At 47.8% G+C, this 20,496-nt stretch overlaps 1 protein-coding gene across 1 annotated transcript in view; it reads left to right on the top strand.

The window, feature by feature from the left end:
• The first annotated feature begins 5,466 nt into the window (after nt 1-5,466).
• Nucleotides 5,467-20,496, top strand: part of NET1 (neuroepithelial cell transforming 1) — an 80,191-nt gene continuing 65,161 nt past the window's right edge. Inside the window, exon 1 of the mRNA XM_030444995.1 lies at nt 5,467-5,638. Within this exon, the coding sequence (XP_030300855.1) occupies nt 5,526-5,638 (113 nt within the window). The 5' untranslated portion in view covers nt 5,467-5,525. The remainder of the gene's footprint in view (nt 5,639-20,496) is intronic.

Genomic DNA, 20,496 nt, shown 5'->3' with positions numbered 1-20,496 from the left:
GTATGAAGATACAGGACAGGTTGGTGGGTTTTTTCTTTCTTTTAATGGCTCCAAATACTGGTTGGGACCCAAATCCTAATCATCTGCAATTTCTGGCCTGAGGTTTTATGGCACTATAAATGTCTAAGCTGCCTTGAATCCTCCAGATGACTACTTTTGAAGCAGTGCAAGTGTTTAAATGAGCAACGTTGCCAAGTGCATAAAATCCTACAACATAACTCGACGCTTTGAATCAAGCTGGGTGTCAATAAAGTGTGCTTTAATCTTTGCCTAATTAAGTCTGCTTGTTTGAGAACCACAAGTCCTTAATTCAGGTGTTACTAATACCCTACCCAATACCAAAAAAAAAAAAAAAAAATCTTTCCAAAAGGGAATAGTCCTCAGGAGGAAGGCATTTAGGTCAATGGAGTCTCCACTCCTCCTTGATGAGGAGGGGGGAGGAGAAAGCCAAGCAGGCAAAAGTCTTCCTTTGAGCAAAACCTTTTTCTGGCCTCAAAGATGAGCAAAGCTCAAACTTGAAATTTCTCACAACCTTCCAAAAATGCAGTGAAACTGCTCTGCAAGCCCCAACAGCACTTGTGAGTCTGTAGGTGCTGTAGCACCCGTGGAATTCTCACCACCCTCTTGGGGAGCCCCTCTGAGGGTTTGCTCTGCCAGGAAGTTCAGCTGTGAGAGACCCCACAGGCACCACATAGGCACAACCTTCAACCAGAACTTGTCTTTGGTGAGCACCTGAGTCCATCTTCATCCTCAGACACCACCAGGGACTGGGCCATCAAGTCAGGAGAAGGCCTGAAGCAAAGGAGAACTTCTGGCCATCCCAAAAGAGGATGTTTGGACCAAGCTGTGTGGAGCCAAACGCCTGACTTTGAGATAATATCTTTATAGAGCATCCTGAAGCCACTGATGCTTATTAAAATTCCAAGTTCTGCTGAGTCCATAAACTGCAGGAACAGGAGTTATCAGGGCTGTGCAGCTGGGAAGCTTCAGGTGCAAGTCAGGGGAAGAAGACACAGGGTGAGGCTGGCGTCTCTCTCTGGAGACTCTTGCTCATGTGTTGATCAGCAGAGTCACTTTCCTGCATCCCAGCACCTCCATCCCAGCTGCCCGGGATGGGAAACTGGGAATTTCCTTGGGCATGAGGTCTTGGAGCTGATGGGCAGAGCAAGGGAAGGATGGGTGAGAAGCAGAACTTCTCAGGGTCAGGAAGGAGCTTCTTGTGCTGCCTCTGGTTCCTCTGATGGAATCGTTGCTGTCACCTCTCAGCAGGGAAATGGAAACTGTGAAAGGGATTTTTCCACTGAAATCTTTGCTCCCTACAACTGCCCCAAAGGAGGTTGTGGTCAGGTGGGTGTTGGCCTCCTCTCCCTACTGACTGGGACAAGAGGCAACTGGTTCAAGTTGTCCCAGATTGGATCTCAGGAAAAATTTCTTCACCAAAAGAGAGGTGAAGCGTTGGAAGAGGTTGCTCAGGGAGGTGGTGGAGTCACCATCCCTGGGGGTATCCAAAAAATGGGTGGATGTGGGGCTTTGGGGGATGGTTTAGTGGTTAAGGTGGTGTAGGACTGATGGTTGGGCTTGACAATCTTGAAAGTCCTTTCCAACCATGAGGATTGGATCAGCTTGGCTTGACTCATCCCCAGCTCTGCTCAGGGGTCCTTAGAATCTTTCTATGATTCTATAATTCTGTGTTTCAGTCCAGTTGCCCTCAAACATGAGGTCCCTGGGGGTGTTTAAAAAAGATGTGCATTCAGGAGAGGATTTAGTGGTTCAGGTGGTGTAGTACTGATGGTTGGGTTTCAATCTTGAAAGTCCTTTCCAACCATGAGGATTGGATCAGCTTGGTTTGTCTCGTCCCCAGCTCTACTCAGGGGTTCTTAGAATCTTTCTATGATTCTATAATTCTGTGTTTCAGTTCAGTTCCCCTCAAACATGAGGTCCAACCACAAGGCCTTGTTCACATCATAAATTGACAAGGTCTTGTGGGTCCTTCCTTAGTGAAAGAGGAGTGAGGGAACATCCATCCATTCATCCATCAATCCATCCATCCATCCATCCATAGACCCATCCATCCATCTCCAGAGCCCACAGTCACTAGAAAAACACCAAAAATCAGTGGAGATCTAATAAGAGGAGTACAAGAAATATGAAAAGGACCCCTGAGCTGGGCTTGCTTCTCAGCTTTCCTAAAATGTTGGCACTAGGGAACCTGTGAGAGAGGTTCTTCTGAGTTGTGGCCCATACTTTGAGGTTCCATCACTGGGAGTGAGGGGTGGGAGTTCCAGGAGAGCTGGAGCTGAGTCTCTGTTAATTTAAATCCATCAAATATAAAGAGTCTTCTAGAGAAAGGCAGCAGATTTTTGGTCTGTTTCTCCCTGCTCTGTTCCTTTCTTTCCACTGCCACCTGACCTTGCCTTTTACTGGAGTCTCCAGCAAAGAGGTTGCACTGCAGCTGGAATTCAGACTGCTTGCAGATCACTAACATCAGTGCTGAGCTCTCTGAGGAGATGGAAAAGTCATTTGATAAGTCCATGGCTCTCTGCCCACCATACCAGGAGGGGATGTGATGCTCAGGGATGCAGCTGTGACCACTGCAGAATGCAAAAAGCAGAAGTTCTTGAAAGCCTGGAAGCTCTCCAAAACCAGGAGGACACATCAGTTAGTGGAGGGCTGCTGGAGAAACCAGAATCCAGTGGAGCAAGGGGTTGTCTCTGGGGCAGGAGACAGCTGTGGAGAAGGATTGGAAAGAAAAGGAAAGGTTTTGGCTGGTGGAGAGAAAGAGTTTGAGCGTCTGTCAGCAACTACAAACCAACAAGAGGGGGGGGAAATCAACTTGCTGAACTGTTTAGGAATAGAAGCTTCAGAGTTTTCTCGTGTTAAGTCTGCACTGGAATAAAATAAGCAAATAAATTCCCTTGGCTTTGGCATAAAACCAGGGCTGAGTCTGATTCCTCTGGCACACTCTGACAAGAGTAAGCCTGGTGTATCAGGTGGGCTTACTCCTCCTCCCATCCCATTTCAAAATAGAAGCATCACTTCTTTATAAAACCTAAGAAACCTTTGCAGACCCTTCATTTCTCTCCCATATGGTCACGTTAAACCCTTTGGCAGCTTGAAGAGAGGGCATCAGCTTTTCTGCATGGGGTTTCAGGTTCCACTTCAAAAGGGAGAGAGTTGGGGTTTAAGTATCTTTGAAGGCCCCATTTCTGATTCATTACCCAAACACAACCGGGGAGAGTGAAATCCTTTGTGCAGATGTGAAGTTTTTAATGGGTTTTAAAACATTTTCTCCAACTGCTACACAGCAACTGAGATCAACCTCTGGCTGGAATGGGCAGGATGAGCTGTGAAAGGCTGTTCCAGCACAGCTGCCTGGGGTACCAGCATTGTTAGAGGCAAAACTTACAGCTCTAAAGAAAAGGTTTGAACTTCATGGAATCTCAGAATGGTTTGGGTTGGAAAGGACCTCAAAGATCATCCAGTTCCAACCCCCAACATCTCCCACCAGCCCAGGTTGCTCCATTTGGATCAATGCTGAAATGCAGCACCAGGCAGCTCCATGCTGAGGTTCACAGCAATGGCCCAGTGAACAGTGGGGATTCTGGATCAATCTCTTGGTTTAAAAGAAAAACTTGCAAGACAGGCAGAAGGGTCAGCTCACAGGAGAGAAAGAAGGGTCTAGGATCCTCAGCAGAGCTAGAGAAGATCATTTTATTGGCAGAGAAAAAGGCACAATTCTGGTTCAGCAAAAAATGTGCACACACATGTTCTTGACTTGTGAGATGGGTTCAGGTTTGTGGAGAGAGAAGATCAGAGAATCATGGAATGGTTTGGGTTGGAAGGGACCTCAAAGCTCATCCAGTCCCAACCCCCTGCATGGGCAGGGACACCTCCCACCAGCCCAGGGTGCTCCAAGCCCCATCCAACCTGACCTGAGACACTGCCAGGGATGGGGCAGCCACAACTTCCTTGGACAACCTGGGCCAGGCTCTCACCACCCTCAAATTTAAGATTTTTTTTCCTAATGTTCAACCTCAATATCTCCTCTTGAAGTTTTAACCCATTGCCCCTTCCAGGGGGTGAGGCTTCCACCACCTCTCTGGGCATCCTGTTCCAGTCTCTCACCACCCTCATGGGGAAGAACTTCTTCCTCACTTCCAATCTCAAGCTCCCCTCCTCTACTTTGAATCCATTCCCCCTGCTCCTATCACTCCCTGACATCCTAAAAAGTCCCTCCCCACCTTTCCTGGAGCCCCTTCAGATCCTGGAAGGCCACAATGAGGTCTCCTTGGAGCCTTCTCCTCTCCAGACTGAATAACCCCAACTCCCTCACTCTGTCCTCACAGCAGAGCTGCTCCCAATCATCACAGAACCACAGAATTCCAGCTGGGAAGGGACCTCCAGGATCAGCTGCTCCAACCCTTCTCATGTTGTTGTTGAGCTGAGATGTCCCAGCACCCACTGAGCTGAGACTTCAAACTTAAAGTGAGGGAATCCACCCTGGGAGACCATTCCAGTGTCTGACTGTCCTCAGAGGGAAAAATTTCCTTTTTGTGTCCAATTGGAATCTCCCCAGGACCCACTTATGCCCATTGCCCCTTGTCTTATCCATGGAAACACGGAGTCTCCATCTTCTTGCCCCTCAGCTCAGGCAGGAGACTGAGGTGCTGGAGCAGGTCCAAAGGAGGCAACTGGGCTGGGGAAGGGACTGGAGCACAGATCCTCTGAGGAGAGGCTGAGGGAGCTGGGGGTGTTGAGGCTGGAGAAGAGGAGGCTCAGGGGAGACCTCATCACTCTCTCCAACTCCCTGAAAGGAGGTTGGAGCCAGGGGGGGGTTGGGCTCTTTTCCCAGGCAACTCTCAGCAAGACAAGAGGGCAGGGTCTCAAGTTGTGCCAGGGGAGGTTTAGGTTGGAGATGAGAAAGAATTTCTTTCTGGAGAGGGTGATCAGGCATTGGAATGGGCTGCCCAGGGAAGTAGTGGATTCTCCGTGTCTGGAGATATTTCCAAAGAGCCTGGATGTGGCACTCAGTGCCATGGTCTAACAATCGCTATGGTGGTTCAAGGGTTGGACTCGATGATCTCTGAGGTCCCTTCCACCCAGCCAGTTCTATGATTCTATGATTCTTTGTGGCCCTCCTTGAAGCTCTGGAGCGCAGTAATCAGGGTCTCCCCAAAGACTCCTCAAGGCTGCACAGAACCCTTCTTTTCAGCAAAAAGCAAAGGGAAGGAGAAGGGAGCACAGCGCCGGCCATGCCCGCAGCTCCGTGCCTCAGTTTCCCTTTCCACCGACTCTCCTCCTCCCCTTCCGGACCGCCAGGGGGCGCTGCTCTCTGGAGAGGGGTTGAGCTCCGCCCCTCGGCGTCTCCTAGCAACACGCCCCGCCCCTCAGCTCTGATTGGCTGCCGCTGCCGCCGCCGCCATTTTCAAACCGCCCGTTCGCCGCCGCCGCCGCCATTATCCACCCCGCGGAGGCGGTGCGGGGCTTGGCTCGGTCCCCGCCTTCCCCCGGCACCACCTGTCAGCATGGAGGCAGAATCCATGAGGCAAAATCACCCTCGGCGAAGACGGGGAAGGGTCAGCACCAGCCCCCCGCGCCCTGCGGACAGCACACCCGGTGTGGCAGCCTCCTGCAGCCGGTAGGAGCCGTGATCCCTTCCCCGTTCCCCTGTCAGGCCTTGGAGTCCTCTGGGTGGCCCGCGGTTTCCCTTGGGTTGTGTGCCCCTCGCAAAAGGGGTGTCCCGTTGTTGACCTGTGTTACAAAAGGGGGTGGATCCCCTTAGCCTGCACCCTCCTGGCTTGTCAAGGAAAACTCCTGTCTCAGAATCATGGAATGGTTTGGGTTGGAAGGGATCTTAAAGCTCCTTTAGTCCCAACCCCTCTCCCACGGGCAGGAACACCTTCTACTAGGTGAAGTTGCTCCAAGCCCCATCCAATCTAGGAATTAAGGCTTGGGTATGGGTTTGTTGGTTTGTTGGGGTTTTTTTTTTGACATCTTACAAGAGAAATTCCCTCCCTCCTATCTCATAAGGGGAATTCCTCTTCTCCAGGCTGCAGGGGATCCCTTGGCCTCCTATTTTATGAGGGAAGGTTCTTTCCTTTACCCTCCCTCTAGGCTGTAGGGGATGCTTCCCCCCACCTCTCTCCAGCTTTGCCTCCTGCCTTACCAGGTGAACGTGTCCAGGGGTTTAGGGCACCCCCAAGAACCCTCTAATTAAGCAAGGGGTTCACTAATACCCCATCTTAAATGGTAAGAGTGAGGGGGTGAGTTCATTCCTCAAGCCATAATCTTTCTCCTTGCCTGTTCCTGCCCTCTGAGGGGGGATTACCTGCTCCTGTCCCCACCCCTGTGTGCTAAAATGCCCTTAGGCTTTCGTGCAAAGACTTTAACTCCTTTTTCATCTGGTGTGGGGGCTGTCTGGCAGGTTGCCACAGCAGTCCGAGGGAGAGAGGATCCTTTGTTGCTGCTCTTCTCGGGGTGGGGATGATTTGGTTGGTGAGTTTGGCTTTTACATCCCCTGGAAAGCTTGGGCTGAGCCTCCAGGATTTCTGCAGGCACTGACACTGGATAAACTCCCGGGAACTTTAAATCCCTGTGTGTGTGTGTGTGTGTGTGTGTGCCACCTGTTACTGTTCCTTGGATATGTTGAACTTGGGAGCCTTTCCTGCCACCACATCATGAAAGAAACTGTTACTTCTTAACTTGAAGATCAGCTTAACCTTGTTAAGCCCAATAATGACACCTGGATGTGTTTTCAAGCAGCTCTCAGCACCATAAATGACCCATCTCTTGCTGACTCCTGTCTTGACAGCAGAGGTTTGTGCTTTCTGTTGCCCTCAAGGTTAGGAAATGACTTCTCCAAGAATGCAGCTGATGTAGAAACCACCCCTTCCTGACAGATGTGTCCCTCCTGTTAACCTCAGCCCACTTTCTGCCTCCAGATGTGGGCAGAGGTTTACCCCCAGATGTCAATCAGGATCTTTTCCTTGCTGCCCTCTTTCCTGGTGCCTGATGGGGGATTGCAGCCCTTGGCATCCCAGCTGCTTGGGTTGGAGGAGTGAGAGATGCTCCTGTTCTTCCCTTATTTGTGCCATGGGAAGGAGTGAGAGGAATGGGCAGCCCCTTGTTTTGAAACCTGGTGAAATTCCCCACGAGGTGGAATGGATGCTCTTCCTTAGATGATTTAAATCCAAGCAAGGTGAGCTTGGTTTTTATAACAGCTTGAGTAACCATTGTGTTTTCTGGATGGCAGAAGGTTTTAATGAACTTTTTTGTTAAAAAAAAAATAAATCTTTTCATAGAAAGATGCTGCAATATCATCTTGAGGATCAAAACTGTAGCTCCCTAATTACCACACTTGAAAAGCAGAGCATAATTGAAGGCTTCAGAGATTCACTGAGGTGATGAAACACTCTGGGATGGTCGTGCATTCCTTTGTGAGGTTTGTCTGTGTGGAGAGGCCCAGGGAAATGGTGATCAAACTAGGAAAGCAGTTGATTCAGATAAGACAGGTATGTATTAAACCTTCATCTGGAAGCTCACAAGCCAGATGATGGTCCCTAGATGTGGTCTCCTGATGGAGACAGAACAATTCAAGAAGTCTCTGGCTTGAGGCTTCTTCACAGAATAATAAAGTTTCACTGGAAGGGACTTGTGGGAGGTCTGCAGTCGAATACCTGCTCAAAACAAGGTCATTCTCAAATTGGGGTCACTCAGAACTTTGACCCAGGTAAATTTCAGAAACCTCCAAGGACAGAGACTTCCTTATTTTCCAGAGTTTGACCAAGCTCATTGTGTGTGTGGGGGAAACATTTTTCCTCCTATTTAAGGAGTTTTCCTTGCTGCAACTCCTGCCTGTTGCCTCCCTTCATTCTGCTGTCTCTGTCTTCTCTCCACCCTCCTTTTAGACAGTAGTAGGCACCAGTTAGATCCCCTCTTGCCTTTTCTTCCCCAGGGCAAGTGAACCTGCTCTCAGTCTCTCATTTATCTTGTCCTCCAGCACCATTTTGTGTGCCCTCCTCTGGCCCTGCTCCAGTTGTTGCTGTTTCTTGTACTGGGAGACCCAAAGCTCCAATTTGGGTCTCACAAAACCTGGTTGGCATCCTTTGAGCTGCTTGTTCTGGTTTTGCAAAGCCAACCAGCTTGCTGCAAACCACTCAGAACAGGATTTAAATTCTTTAATCCCTTCATCTGTCAGGGAAGTGGCAAAGTACAGGCAGTTAAAAAAAACCCCACACCTAAAAAAACAACCCCAAAACCTGGAAGCATTTTAAAAAATAAAAAAATAAACTACACTTCAGCCAAATACCCAAGATCTGTGTCTTATGCCTGAGTGGTCCTGTTGCCAGTCTGAGTTCCTGAGCTTTAAACTTGAGCTTGGCCCAGTGTAGGTTTGTGGGTGATTTTTCTCTTTGTTAATAATGTGACAGCAGCTCTCCACCTGTTGTGAGCAGAATCATTTCTGGATTAGGAGAGGCAAAAGCTCCCAAGTGTGCTGTGTTTGCGGTCTGACCCACAGCCTGCTGCACAGGGCTGCTCTTAACACCAAATTTCACAAGATGGGGGGGGGGTTGGATTCAGAGGGGACTCCAGGACGAGTCCATGAAGCACTTGAGCAAAGGTTTCTTCCCCCTGAGCAAGCACTTGGGCACTGGAACATAAATTACCCCGCTCCCCAGTTTTGCTTTAACTCTGTGAGTGTGTGTGCACACAGGCACGAAAGAACTTTTGTCTCCAGCCCTGTAACCTGACCCTGGAGGAGGAGTCCTCTGCCCACCCCCCTGATTTCACTCAAATATCCCTCTGGGAGAACCTTTGAAAGCCTCTATGAATTCATTAAGTATATTCAGCAATGTTTGAGGGCGAGGTAATATCCTTTATTAGATGTGTCCTCTTGCAGACCCCCTCTTGGGGGTCTCATGTACCCTCAGACTCATGGCTGCAACATTCCTGAGCAGTCTGAAATCTGCTGGTTCAGGGAAGCATTTGTTTAACCTCTGTAGAAAGCATCCGTTTGCACTTCTGTGCTGCTGAAGAAATTCCTGACGCTTCCAAAAGAGGGGAATGTGGCCAGGGAGGTGTGAAGAGAGGCACTTGGGACAGAATATTTGCAGTCAGCCTCTTGTCTGTGTAATCCCAGAGCAGAGTCTAAAAAAGGAGAGAGCAGTTGACAGCATGTTAGAGACAGTGACTTCACCCAGCTATGAACAGTAAATATTTCCTTTCATAGCTCTGATCTGATCTGCTTTACCATCTCATCCATTTATCCCTTTCCCCATTGGTTGTAGCTTTTGCACAGTGATGTGGCTCAGTTTTAAGGTAAAACCAGAAGAAATAATTGCTCTGAACACAGAGCAATCCTGAAAGGAGAGTGAGGAAGGGGTTTACCAAGAACATTCTCTGTTTAGTTTCTGACCTTGAAGTCAGAAAACATTTGGATGAGTTTTTCTCAACTTTGTCCCCTCAGCTCTGGCAGCTAGGAGATTACAAAAAACAAACAAACAAAAAAACATGTGCATATTTCTGGGACAGATAAATGAAGCTTTATTTGGGTTTTTTTTTTCCTCTGTCATCTTATTCCTGACTTCAGAGTTTCTCTAGTTGCAAGGTGGAGCCAGGAGAAACTCAGAGCTGGGAGCATGTTATCTCTTCTGAGGTGACACCTAGAAATAAAGGAGTGAGTCCTCTCTCCTGCCCCAGACATGCTATATCTAACCCTGGCTTCCACCTCCCGTAGAGCTTTTCCTGAGCTGCATGAAGTGGTGTGAAGGCAAAATGTCCAGAATCAGCTATTTGATATCTAGAAACATTCTGTCTGCAGCTTTCCTGTTGCAGAAGGACCCAGAGGTGATTGTGCAGGATTGGAGTGCTGAGTTCCTGAGGCTGGAGGTGGGCTGGCAGCTCATGCAGATCATTAAAACCCTACCTCAGGCTCCTTAAAGATCTTTCAGATTTGAGATCTTTGCACCTCTGACAGTGCAGAGCCCCAGCTTCTCTCAACCAAGGGGTGCCTGTCCTCTGATCTCCTGGTACTTGCTTGACACCTGGAGGCCCAAAGTTTGTGAAGAAGGTGCAGTTCTGCACAGGAGACAGGGCTGTGTCACTTTGAGACAACCTATCTGCAGTGGGAAGGGAAGAGAGACACAGCTGATTATAAATATTCATGTATTTTTTAAAAATAATTGTAGCAGTCACTGCTGAGGAGTTATTCAAATGGAATTAATCCCAGTTAACTGGTTGTCTTGGTGTGGAAGGATTAAAAGAAACTTGTGGGTTTATGTAGGTCACAGTAGGGTGCAAGGTGGAAAAGATGCTCAGCTGTCAAGACTTTAAACTGAAAAAGGGAAAATTTAGGCTAGATATTGAGAAAAAAATTCTTCACCATGAGGGAGGAAAGACCCTGGAACAGGTTGCCTAAGGAGGTTGTGGAAGCCTGGAAGTTTTTAAGGCCAGGTTGGATGGGGCTTGGAGCACCCTGGGCTGGTGGGAGGTGTCCCTGCCCATGCAGGGGGTTGGATCTTGATGAGCTTTAAGGTCCCTTCCAACCCAACCCATTCCATGATTCTGTGTGCAAACAAGGGTGGTGTCAGAGGAAATTTTAAAAGGTGGCCTGAAGCAGCCTGCCCAAAGCAAGGACAAACAGTTTCTGTCTGCTGGGACCAACAGCTGAGGCTGACAAAGGAGCTTGGTAGAGGAACAGATGTTGGAGAAGAGCTGAAAGTGGTTTTGTTGACTCACAGATGGTGTCACTGAACTGCTCCTAAAGGTGGGGTCTGAATGCCCCAACCCAGCTCTGTTCCTTCTGCTTTCCTTGCAGCAGTCCCTGTCACTCTGTGGCTGCAGGGTGTACTGGGAGTTGGGGTTTTATTGTTGTGCCCCCAAAAAGTGAAGTTTTACACTTAATCAGCAGCTGAACCACCTGGCCATGGGATTGGTGTGTTAGGCTTGCAGGAAGGGACAAAGCTGAGTTTTTCTGGAGAGGAGTAATTTATAGCAACACTGTTCACTGCAGCATGGGCAGGAGGTTTGTCAAGGAGTTTCATTTCTGTAGCAGAAGTTGGTTCTCCACACAAAAAGGATGGGGTTTAAGGAGGCATCTGAAGAGAATCCTTCCTAAATTACATGTTTACATATATAGTAGAAAAAAAGCTTTTTATAATCCTTCCTGATCACCCACTTTTCCTGCACAGTAAACTCTTGGATTGGCTTTTATTTACTCACTACACACATTTACACAATTTAAAGTCAGATGTTTGTTGGCCAGTGACCTAACACTGTTGTGAAGGCCAAGTGGTTTTGATGGTGATGGCTCTCTCTTTCCTTTCTTCTCCTTAATTATGGCTTTTCTGAAATGAATGTTTGTTTGCTCTTGATCTTTGTTGGGATTAAAGCCTGGATTCAATCAGATTTTCTTAGGCTGGTAAAACAGTAATGAAGAGTGCAAACATACACTTTTCCTTCCTATTATCACATCAAAGTTAGCACAAATGGAAACTTTTATTCCACTGAAGAAGGTAGCTATTAAAATGCATCACTTCAACATAATTGGAAGCTACAGTGTAGCTTTCAGAAAACGTCTAGAGGCTCTCATATTACTGCTTCTTTTTTTTATTATTACTATTATTCCAAAAGCAGGCTGTGTCTGGATCTGAAGTTGTTCAAGGCACAGTAGGTTTTTATGCAACCACTTCAGTCAGTTGTCCTCAAAAACACAGCTCCCAGGAGATGAGTAACACTGCAGTAGCCATAGTATTCCTAAATCCTGTTTCCTGAAGTAAGGGAATGCTGATACTTTGGCTGCCCCTCAGGAAAAAATAAAAATAAAAATCAGGCTTTGAAACTTTTAAGGGTTAAAACCCCCTTTGTGCACTTTGTTACTTGTGTTTCTCAGCTTCCCATAGCACAGAACTCAACTGGGAGAGTAAAATATCCCCAAAATCCACAGCTTTACACCCATCCCAGTGATCTTGTGACTCTTCTCCCCTATAGCTTAATTTGCAATGGAATAACTACTGCCTTTAGAAAGTTGTCTTTATCTTTTTCCCTCCACTTTAACATCAGAGGGTTTATGAAAACCCAGCATGTTCTAGGAGCAAACTGGAATAACATCCTGGTTGTACTGGGCACCAAATTAGCAACTACTGGTGCAGGGGAAGTTGTCTTGTACCTGGAGTTTGGGAGCACACCTGGACTACTCAGCCATACAACTCTAAATAGTTCCTGGCTTGTTGTTTTTTGGGGTTTTGGTTTTGTTGTTGTTAGGACATGTGAAATGTGTTCAGACTCAGGCAGAATGAAGAAAACAATCTGAAACATTCACTCTGTGTACTTCCAGTGGCACCTGAACAAGAAAATCTCTGTGAAATACTGACAGGGGGAAGGCTCTTCCACCCCCACTGCAGCTTTGGGGTTTCTCTGTGCCTGGAGGTGCAAATGAGTGAAATTTCCCAGAGGGAAGATGAGCTGGGGGTTGAGGGAAGAAGGAAAGACACATAAAATCATTCAGAACCTGCTATTTTTCTAAACCATGGCACTGCTGCTGGCCCAGCCTACATGGCAAGTGCCACCAGCCATGTTATTAAGACCTATTAAAACCTTTCAGGCACTCTCAAGATCCCTCTGTGTGACTGGATTGTGGGTAACACCAGTTTCTTAATTACAGTAGTGCCTCTTTGTTATTGTCTTGTAAAACAGAAGTCATGCTACACTTACCAAATAATTATCTTCACTCACAAATCATTATCCTCACCATCCACTTGATTCAGCCTGCCTGTTACTGCTGCAAATAATATTTTCAGGGCAAGCTCCTCACAGATGCTTTGCTGAATGCTCCCTTCAGATAAGTAACTCAGAGTGGGTGACCTAGACAGAGGGACCTGGACAGACTGGAGAGTTGGGCTGATCCCAATGGGATGAGGTTCAACAAGGCCAAGTGCCGGGTCCTACACTTTTGGTGACAACCCAAAAGGTGCCCAGCAGAAAAGGCAAGGCCTTTGACACCATCTCCCACAGCATCCTCCTGAAAAAGCTGTCAGCCCATGGATCAGACAGGAGCACCCTGTGCTGGCTGGAACGGGCCCAGAGAGTGGTGCTGAACGGGGCTGCATCAAAATGGCGGCTGTGGTGTCCCCCAGGGATCAGTGTTGGGCCCAGTGCTGTTCAATATCTTTATTGATGATTTAGATGAGGGGATTGAGTCCATCATCAGCAAATTTGCAGATGACACCAAGCTGGGGGGGAGTGTGGATCAGCTGGAAGGCAGGAGGGCTCTGCAGAGGGACCTGGACAGACTGGAGAGTTGGGATGATTCCAACGGGATGAGGTTCAACATTCCAAGGGCTGGGTCCTGCCCTTTGGCCACAACAACCCCATGGGGAGCTCCAGGCTGGGCACAGAGTGGCAGAAAGGGACCTGGGAGTCTGGATTGCCAGGAAGCTGAAGAGGAGCCAGCAGTGTGCCCAGGTGGCCAAGAAGGCCAATGGCATCCTGGGCTGGCTCAGGAACAGCGTGGCCAGCAGGTCCAGGGAAGGGATTCTGCCCCTGTGCTCAGCTCTGGTGAGGCCACACCTCGAGTCCTGTGTCCAGTTCTGGGCCCCTCAGCTCAGGAAGGAGATTGAGGTGTTGGAGCAGGTCCAAAGGAGGCAACTGGGCTGGTGAAGGGACTGGAGCACAGATCCTGTGAGGAGAGGCTGAGGGAGCTGGGGGTGTTGAGGCTGGAGAAGAGGAGGTTCAGGGGAGACCTCATCACTCTCTGCAACTCCCTGAAAGGAGGTTGGAGCCAGGGGGGGGTTGGGCTCTTTTCCCAGGCAACTCTCAGCAAGACAAGAGGGCAGGGTCTCAAGTTGTGCCAGGGGAGGTTTAGGTTGGAGATGAGAAAGAATTTCTTTCTGGAGAGGGTGATCAGGCATTGGAATGGGCTGCCCAGGGAAGTAGTGGATTCTCCGTGTCTGGAGGTATTTCCAAAGAGCCTGGATGTGGCACTGAGTGCCATGGGCTGGGAACTGCAGTGGGAGTGGATCAAGGGTTGGACTTGATGATCTCTGAGGTCCCTTCCAACCCAGCCAATTCTATGATTCTATGATTAGTGCTGAGTCTCACTAAATTTGTGACTCCAAAGATAAGAGAACATCTGTAAGAACAAGCCCTCCACTGCTTTTGCACCCACTGGAGCAATTTTGAGGTATAATTTCTGCAATAAGAGCTGTTCCTAGCTGTAGCTGTCTCTTCTGACTGGTATTGCTTCTGACCAGGGTCTTGGGCAAAGACTTGGTATGAACCCAGAGGAATGCTTGGATTCAGTGGGATGAGGAGGAGACCTCACTCTTCACTATTTTTCACTTTAGCTTCAGTAATTGTTAAGAAACTAAACCCAGGGCATTTGGTATCCCCCTCTAGTATCAAAGAATCAGGGGGTTACATCCTTACAGCCCTGCTGAGCTGGCCAGGGCACAACTGACTGAGTCCAGATGAGAAATATTTCACTGAGATGATGAGAGTGAGAGACTATCCAGGCACCTGCCTTGGTTATCTTCATTTTAGGAGGAGACTCTGCATGTCTTGACTGTATTCCTGTGTGATCAGAGGAAAATGAAGCAACAGAAAGTACAAGAAGAGAAAAAATTGTAAAGGGATGGAAGAATGACTCTGTTAGATGGTGTAGAGGGTAGGTGGTCTGAGACTAAATTGGGAAATATCAGAATTCAGCTAATCAAGAACAGTGGGAAGTTACAGCCTTCCCTTGAAGTAGCAGAGTGAGCACAGGACTTACTGAGGAGAGCAGTGAGTATCTTCTGAAGAGCCTTAAAATTAAGGCAAATCCATGCAAATGCTACTCTAGAAAACTATGGCTCCTCCAGAGGGGGCTGGAAGGTGCAGAGAGGAAGAATGTCTTTAATTTGGAGGATTTGTTGCTGTTTGCCCAAGAAGTGTGCAGTGTTGGCTGTTGCTAAAGTCAGTGTTACATCAGTAATAAATCCAAACAGGGAGCAGAGTTGAGCTCTTGGAACAGGCTGCATCTATTCCAAACAAAACACTTCTTTTTGCCAGGAGATTTTTGTCACGTGCTTAAGTGGGAGGTCCAAGTCATAGCAAGGTTATCCTGGCTCTTCCTTTGTGTTCCACTGCCTGAGAGGCAGCCTGGATGTACCATGTCCACCAGCACCACCTCACATCTAATGAGCTTTGATGAGAAAAGCCTCTGGGTGAAAGAAAAATTGAAGTTGTGAAGGAGAAAAGACCTGGTTTGATTTATTTAATCATAAAATGAATCACAGAATGGCTGAGGTCCCCCTGAAGTCTTCTCTTCTCCAGGCTGAACAATCCCAGCTCCTCAGCCTCTCCTCATGGCAGAGCTGCTCCAGCCCCTGGATCATCTTTGTGGCCTCCTCTGGACTCATCCCAACAGATCCATGTCCTTCTTCTGCTGGGGACACCAGCCCTGGATGCAGGATTGGAGGTGGGGGTCTCCCAAGAGCAGAGCAGAGGCTGGGAATCCCCTCTCCTGATCTGCTGGCCATGCTCCTCTGGATGCATCCCAGGACAGGGTTGGATTTCTGAGCTCCAGGAGCACACTGCTGGCTCCCGTTGAGCTTCTCACCAACCAACACCCCCAAATCCTTCTCTTCAGGGCTGCTCTCAACCCACTCTGTACCCAGCTTGGCCATGCTGAGGAGTTACAAGATGCTTTCAGTAGGAGGAGCAGAAAAAAGGAGATGGTTTGGAGCAGCAGCTGTGAAATGAAACCCCAGCAGCTGCAGTCCTGGTGCTGTTGGGCTGTGAGGAGCTCTGAGGTCCTCCTGGAGTCTTCTCCAGGCTGAACACTCCCAGCTCCTCAGCCTCTCCTCATGGCAGAGCTGCTCCAGCGCCTGGATCGTCTTTGTGGCCTCCTCTGGACTCATCCCAACAGATCCATGGCCTTCTTCTGCTGGGGACACCAGCCCTGGATGCAGGATTGGAGGTGGGGGTCTCCCAAGAGCAGAGACAATCAAATCCTCAACTCCAGGAACATGACAGACTCTGTACTCACATCCTTACTGGATAAAGACTTGCAGGAATTAGAGCTCCAACTGGGAATGTGGAGACAGCACTTCTGAGCAGCATCCTGGTGCTTTTGTGCTGAGTGGATTCAAAAACATCCCAGACTCAGGGTGTGACTCCTTCCCTGTCTGCCCTTGCTTTCCACAAAAGCCTTGAAAGAGTTGAACTTGAAATATTCCCCCAGCTCCCATTGCTTCTCCTTCACCCTTTGAAAGGGTTTCAACTCCCAGCTTTGCTTCTGGGGAGTTTCCAAGTGTTCAGATTGAAAAGAATTGGGAAATCAGTTTCTTGATAAGTTTTTTTGTTTGTTTTTTTCTTGTTTATATCAAAGAAGAGATGAAAAATTTAAAGACTACTTCCAAAAAGCTTTCCCTGCTCAGGTGGACCCAATAAACTTCTGATTTTTCACACAGGTTTAAACTGGCAGTGACCAATATGTAAGGAAAGAGCCATGACCTCTGTTAAACACAGTGAAACAAATTAATGAAGGGGATGAGGAAAACCTGACAGCCTCAAAGCCTTTTGCTGCTTCTCAAAGATGGGATTGGGCTGAGCTTAATTAGAGGGAAGGATAAGTGAAGGGGGGTGAGGAAAACTGTCAGCCTGGGAGTCCTTCTGCTTCTCCCTGGAGATGGGAGTGGACCGAGTTTAGCAGAGTGCTGAACATGTCAAGTGAGGGTGAAATTGTTGGAAAAACTGGATAGGCTTTTATGTCTGAGGTTCTGGAAAAGGAGGGTTGGAAATGTGAACAGGTTTGAGAGACAAAGTGAGAGCAGTGTCTGTAGGGCTGCAGCCAGGGAGCTTTGTAACAGGGAAAGATATGGAGAAAATAAAGGGGAAGGAGGAGAAACATAGGGTCACAGAATGTCAGAGATGCCCCAGTGCAACCCCCCTGCCCCAGCAGGATCCCCCAGGGCAGCCCACACAGGAACACAGCCAGGGGGGTTTGGAAAGGCTCCAGAGAAGGAGACTCCACAACCTCTCTGGGCAGCCTGGGCCAGGGCTCCCTCAGCCTCACCCTCAACAACTTTCTCCTCATGCTCAGCTGCAACTTCCTCTCTTCTCCCTTCAACCCAGTCTTCCTTGGCCTCTCCCTGGCCACCCCCAAAAAGAGATTGGCCCCTTCCTCTTGCCCCCCACCCCTCAGCTACTGATGGACATTCAGCACATCCCCTCTCAGCCTTCTCTTCTCCAGCCTCAACAGCCCCAGGCCTCTCACTCTTTCTTCCCAGCACAGATGCTCAAGTCCCTTCCTCACCCTCCCACCTCTCCCTTGGCCTCTCTCCAGTAGATCCCAGTCTCTCCTCAACTGGGGAGCCCCAAACTGGAGCCAGGATTCCAGCTCTGGTCTCCCCAGGGCAGAGCAGAGGAGGAGAACCTCCCTGGATCTGCTGGACACACTTTTCCTGATGCCCCCAGGACACCATTGGCCCTCTTGGCCCCAAGGGCACATTGCTGACCCGTGGAGAATTCCCTGTCCTCCAGGACTCCAAGGGCTTTCTCCAGGGAGAAGTTTTTAGAGGCTGAAGAAAGGGATTTGGATGGTTGTCAGGAGGAGACTCGGCTGCTGCTTCAACAGAGAACTTGTGGGATTTCTTCCAGTGTTGGGTGAAGCTTTTCCAGTGTCAGAGCTGTGCCCTTCAGACACTCACATTGCTCCTGTTCCTGCTGGGCTCACTGCTCACCTCTGGCTCATCCCAGGTCTCAGGGCTTTCAGTCTCTGCTGCATTAGGAAGCTTTTGCTTCACTTCTCTTGGTTTCAATTTTCCAGGCAGCTCTTTTGTCTTATCACAGTTATGCCAGGTAAACCCAACCCATTAGGATTTGAAAATGTTTCTTTTTCCTCTGAACTCAATTTTTAGGCACTGTTTACAGGCAGAGAAGGTTGTGAGCAAACCTTAGGCTATTTTTCAGAAGTGCTGAAGTCCCTTTCAGTTCTTACCAAGTAGTAAATCTGCCAAGCTCTCTTCCTCTCCCATTTCACAAGAGCAGTTTCTTTTTATCCAGGAGCACAAAAGAATTTCAAAACACTTCTTGGCCTTCCCCCTGTATTAAGGAGGGTGATGTTTTTCTTGTGTTCAGGTTAGTAAAATATCAGGGGGTTGTTTTACTGATAACTAAAAGAACTCAGGATAAGCTGTGGGTAAACTTGTGTTGCCTCAAAAGAAAGATTTGCCTCATCCAGAACATGTGGGAATGTGCTAAGCAGTTGTCTGGAGTCACATATATGAAAAATGATGAAGAAAAGGTTTAGAATATTTTCATGTCCATGTCAGTGGCTGCAGAGAACCTGTGAATCTGTCTGTAGATGATGAACAAGCACTAAGTTAAAAACTTGTTCCCAGAAGTTGGGGTTATTCAGTCTGGAGAGGAGAAGGCTCCAAGGAGACCTCATTGTGGCCTTCCAGGATCTGAAGGGGCTCCAGGAAAGGTGGGGAGGGACTTTTTAGGATGTCAGGGAGTGATAGGAGCAGGGGGAATGGATTCAAAGTAGAGGAGGGGAGCTTGAGATTGGAAGTGAGGAAGAAGTTCTTCCCCATGAGGGTGGTGAGAGACTGGAACAGGTTGCCCAGAGAGGTGGTGGAAGCCCCATCCCTGGAAGTTTTGAAGGTTGGATGGGGCTTGGAGCACCCTGGGCTGTTGGGAGGTGTCCCTGCTCATGCAGGGAGTTGGATAAATGATCTAAAAGGTCCCTTCCAACCCTGGAAATTCTGTGATTCTAAGATTTTATAAATCTCTTTCCTAGGTAGGGGCTCATCTTTGCTGGAGACCTGGAGAAAGGCAGAAAAATTGATTTTAAAATACATTTATTTATATATTGTGTGAGATGGTAAGGATGGAAGTGTGGGATCTTACCTGTTGTAGCTGACCTTGCTCTGGCAGGGGGATTGGATTTGATGATCTTCAGGGTTCCCTTCCAACCCTTCACTTTCTGTGATCTTTCTGTGACTTTTTGGCAGCTGGGATGGATGTTGCAGACTGTGGCAAGAAGGAAGCAGAGTTTGGGAGCCTGTGACTGAAATGGGACAGAGAGAGTGGTGAAAGAATTTATATTTTTCCATTCTAAATTCTGGATGGTTCTGGATTCTTGGTTTCTTACAGACTTTGGTTTTTCTGAGAGATTCTTATCCCTGTTTGATTTCCTCAGCTACAAACCCTTTCTTGGGGCTTTTCTTCTAAAACACTGCTAAGATTTAAAAGCAGTGGTCAAAATATGACCTCACTGAAACAAATAGTGGTTGAATTTCCCATAAATTCACTGATTTTACTGGAGTATTCCAGGATTTTTTTTACCCTGGACTGCTTTGCACCATGGATTTCTTTCAGGTGCCAATCAATTTGAAAGCCATGGAAACTTCCCACCTTGGCTGCCTTGCAATCCCCTCTGGAGACTGGAAAGATTTCCTCCCTACTCTTAACTCATCTTTTCTAGCTCTGTTATCAGTTGGCTTAAGACAATTGCTGCCTTCACTCTTTATTATTTTATTTTCCCTTTTTCCCTTCTTTTCCTTTCCTGTCAGATCACAGAGTATTTTATACTTTCATTTCTGCATCAGTTTTAATCCTCTGTCACCTCTTGGCCTGGCTCTGAAGAAACAGCAGGAAATGTGGTTTCTGGTGAGCAGCATTGAAACTTCAAGGAAAATATCAACATGCCTGAGGAAGGAAAGCAGAGATAAGGCAGCCCTGAGAATAATTTGTGGAAGGAAGAACTCTTCCCAGAAAGGGATGTGTTGGTGAGAGATGAACAAACACTGGGAAGCAATAGGGGGGAGAGAGAAAGAATGATTTCTGAAAGTTTCCCTAACAAATAATTTATAAGTGGGGAGGAAACAGCTGGTGGGGATCTTGAGGCTGCTGAGGTGAAGCAGTTACTGAGGGTGGAAGAGCCTTTTCCTCCAGAATAATAGATTAATAATAATAATAAAATCAGCTGAAGATTAGACAGTGCTTTAAGCTCTGTATGTCCAGTTCCCAGGGAAGCTGATGGAATGGGGGTACTTGTATTCCTTTTCTACTGACAACTTTTGGCTGCTTTTTGAGAGCTGAAGGATGTAACCATTCAGGATACACCAAATTCTTATTTCAGTTTCAGAATTCTGCTCCCAAGTAATGAATATTCAGGTCTGCATCAAAGCTGTTCTTAAAGAAAGTGTCTCCTGGGTTTGTATTCGGGGTGGGTGTCCATAACAGTGCTCTTGGCACCCTGATTCCTTCTACTGCTGTTTTCTAAAAAACTAAAATGTAAATAAATATAGGAATTAATTCATCTGGTAATCAAATCCAGCAGCTGAATATAAATATAAAATCCTCCAGATTAAGACAATGCATCCACTGCATTATGACAAAGAGTCTCTTTCAATTTGAATTTGGCTTGGGAGGGAGTGGTAGCATCTAAGCTCTTCCTGAAATGAATTTTGTCTTGCAAGAGCAGGTCCTGAGCTGGCAGCTATCTTCCAC

This window comes from Calypte anna, chromosome 1 (assembly GCF_003957555.1).
Source record: "Calypte anna isolate BGI_N300 chromosome 1, bCalAnn1_v1.p, whole genome shotgun sequence".
Taxonomy (NCBI): Eukaryota; Metazoa; Chordata; class Aves; order Apodiformes; family Trochilidae; genus Calypte; species Calypte anna.
Note: the sequence above shows the minus strand (reverse complement) of the source record. Positions and strands in the feature narration are given on the sequence as shown.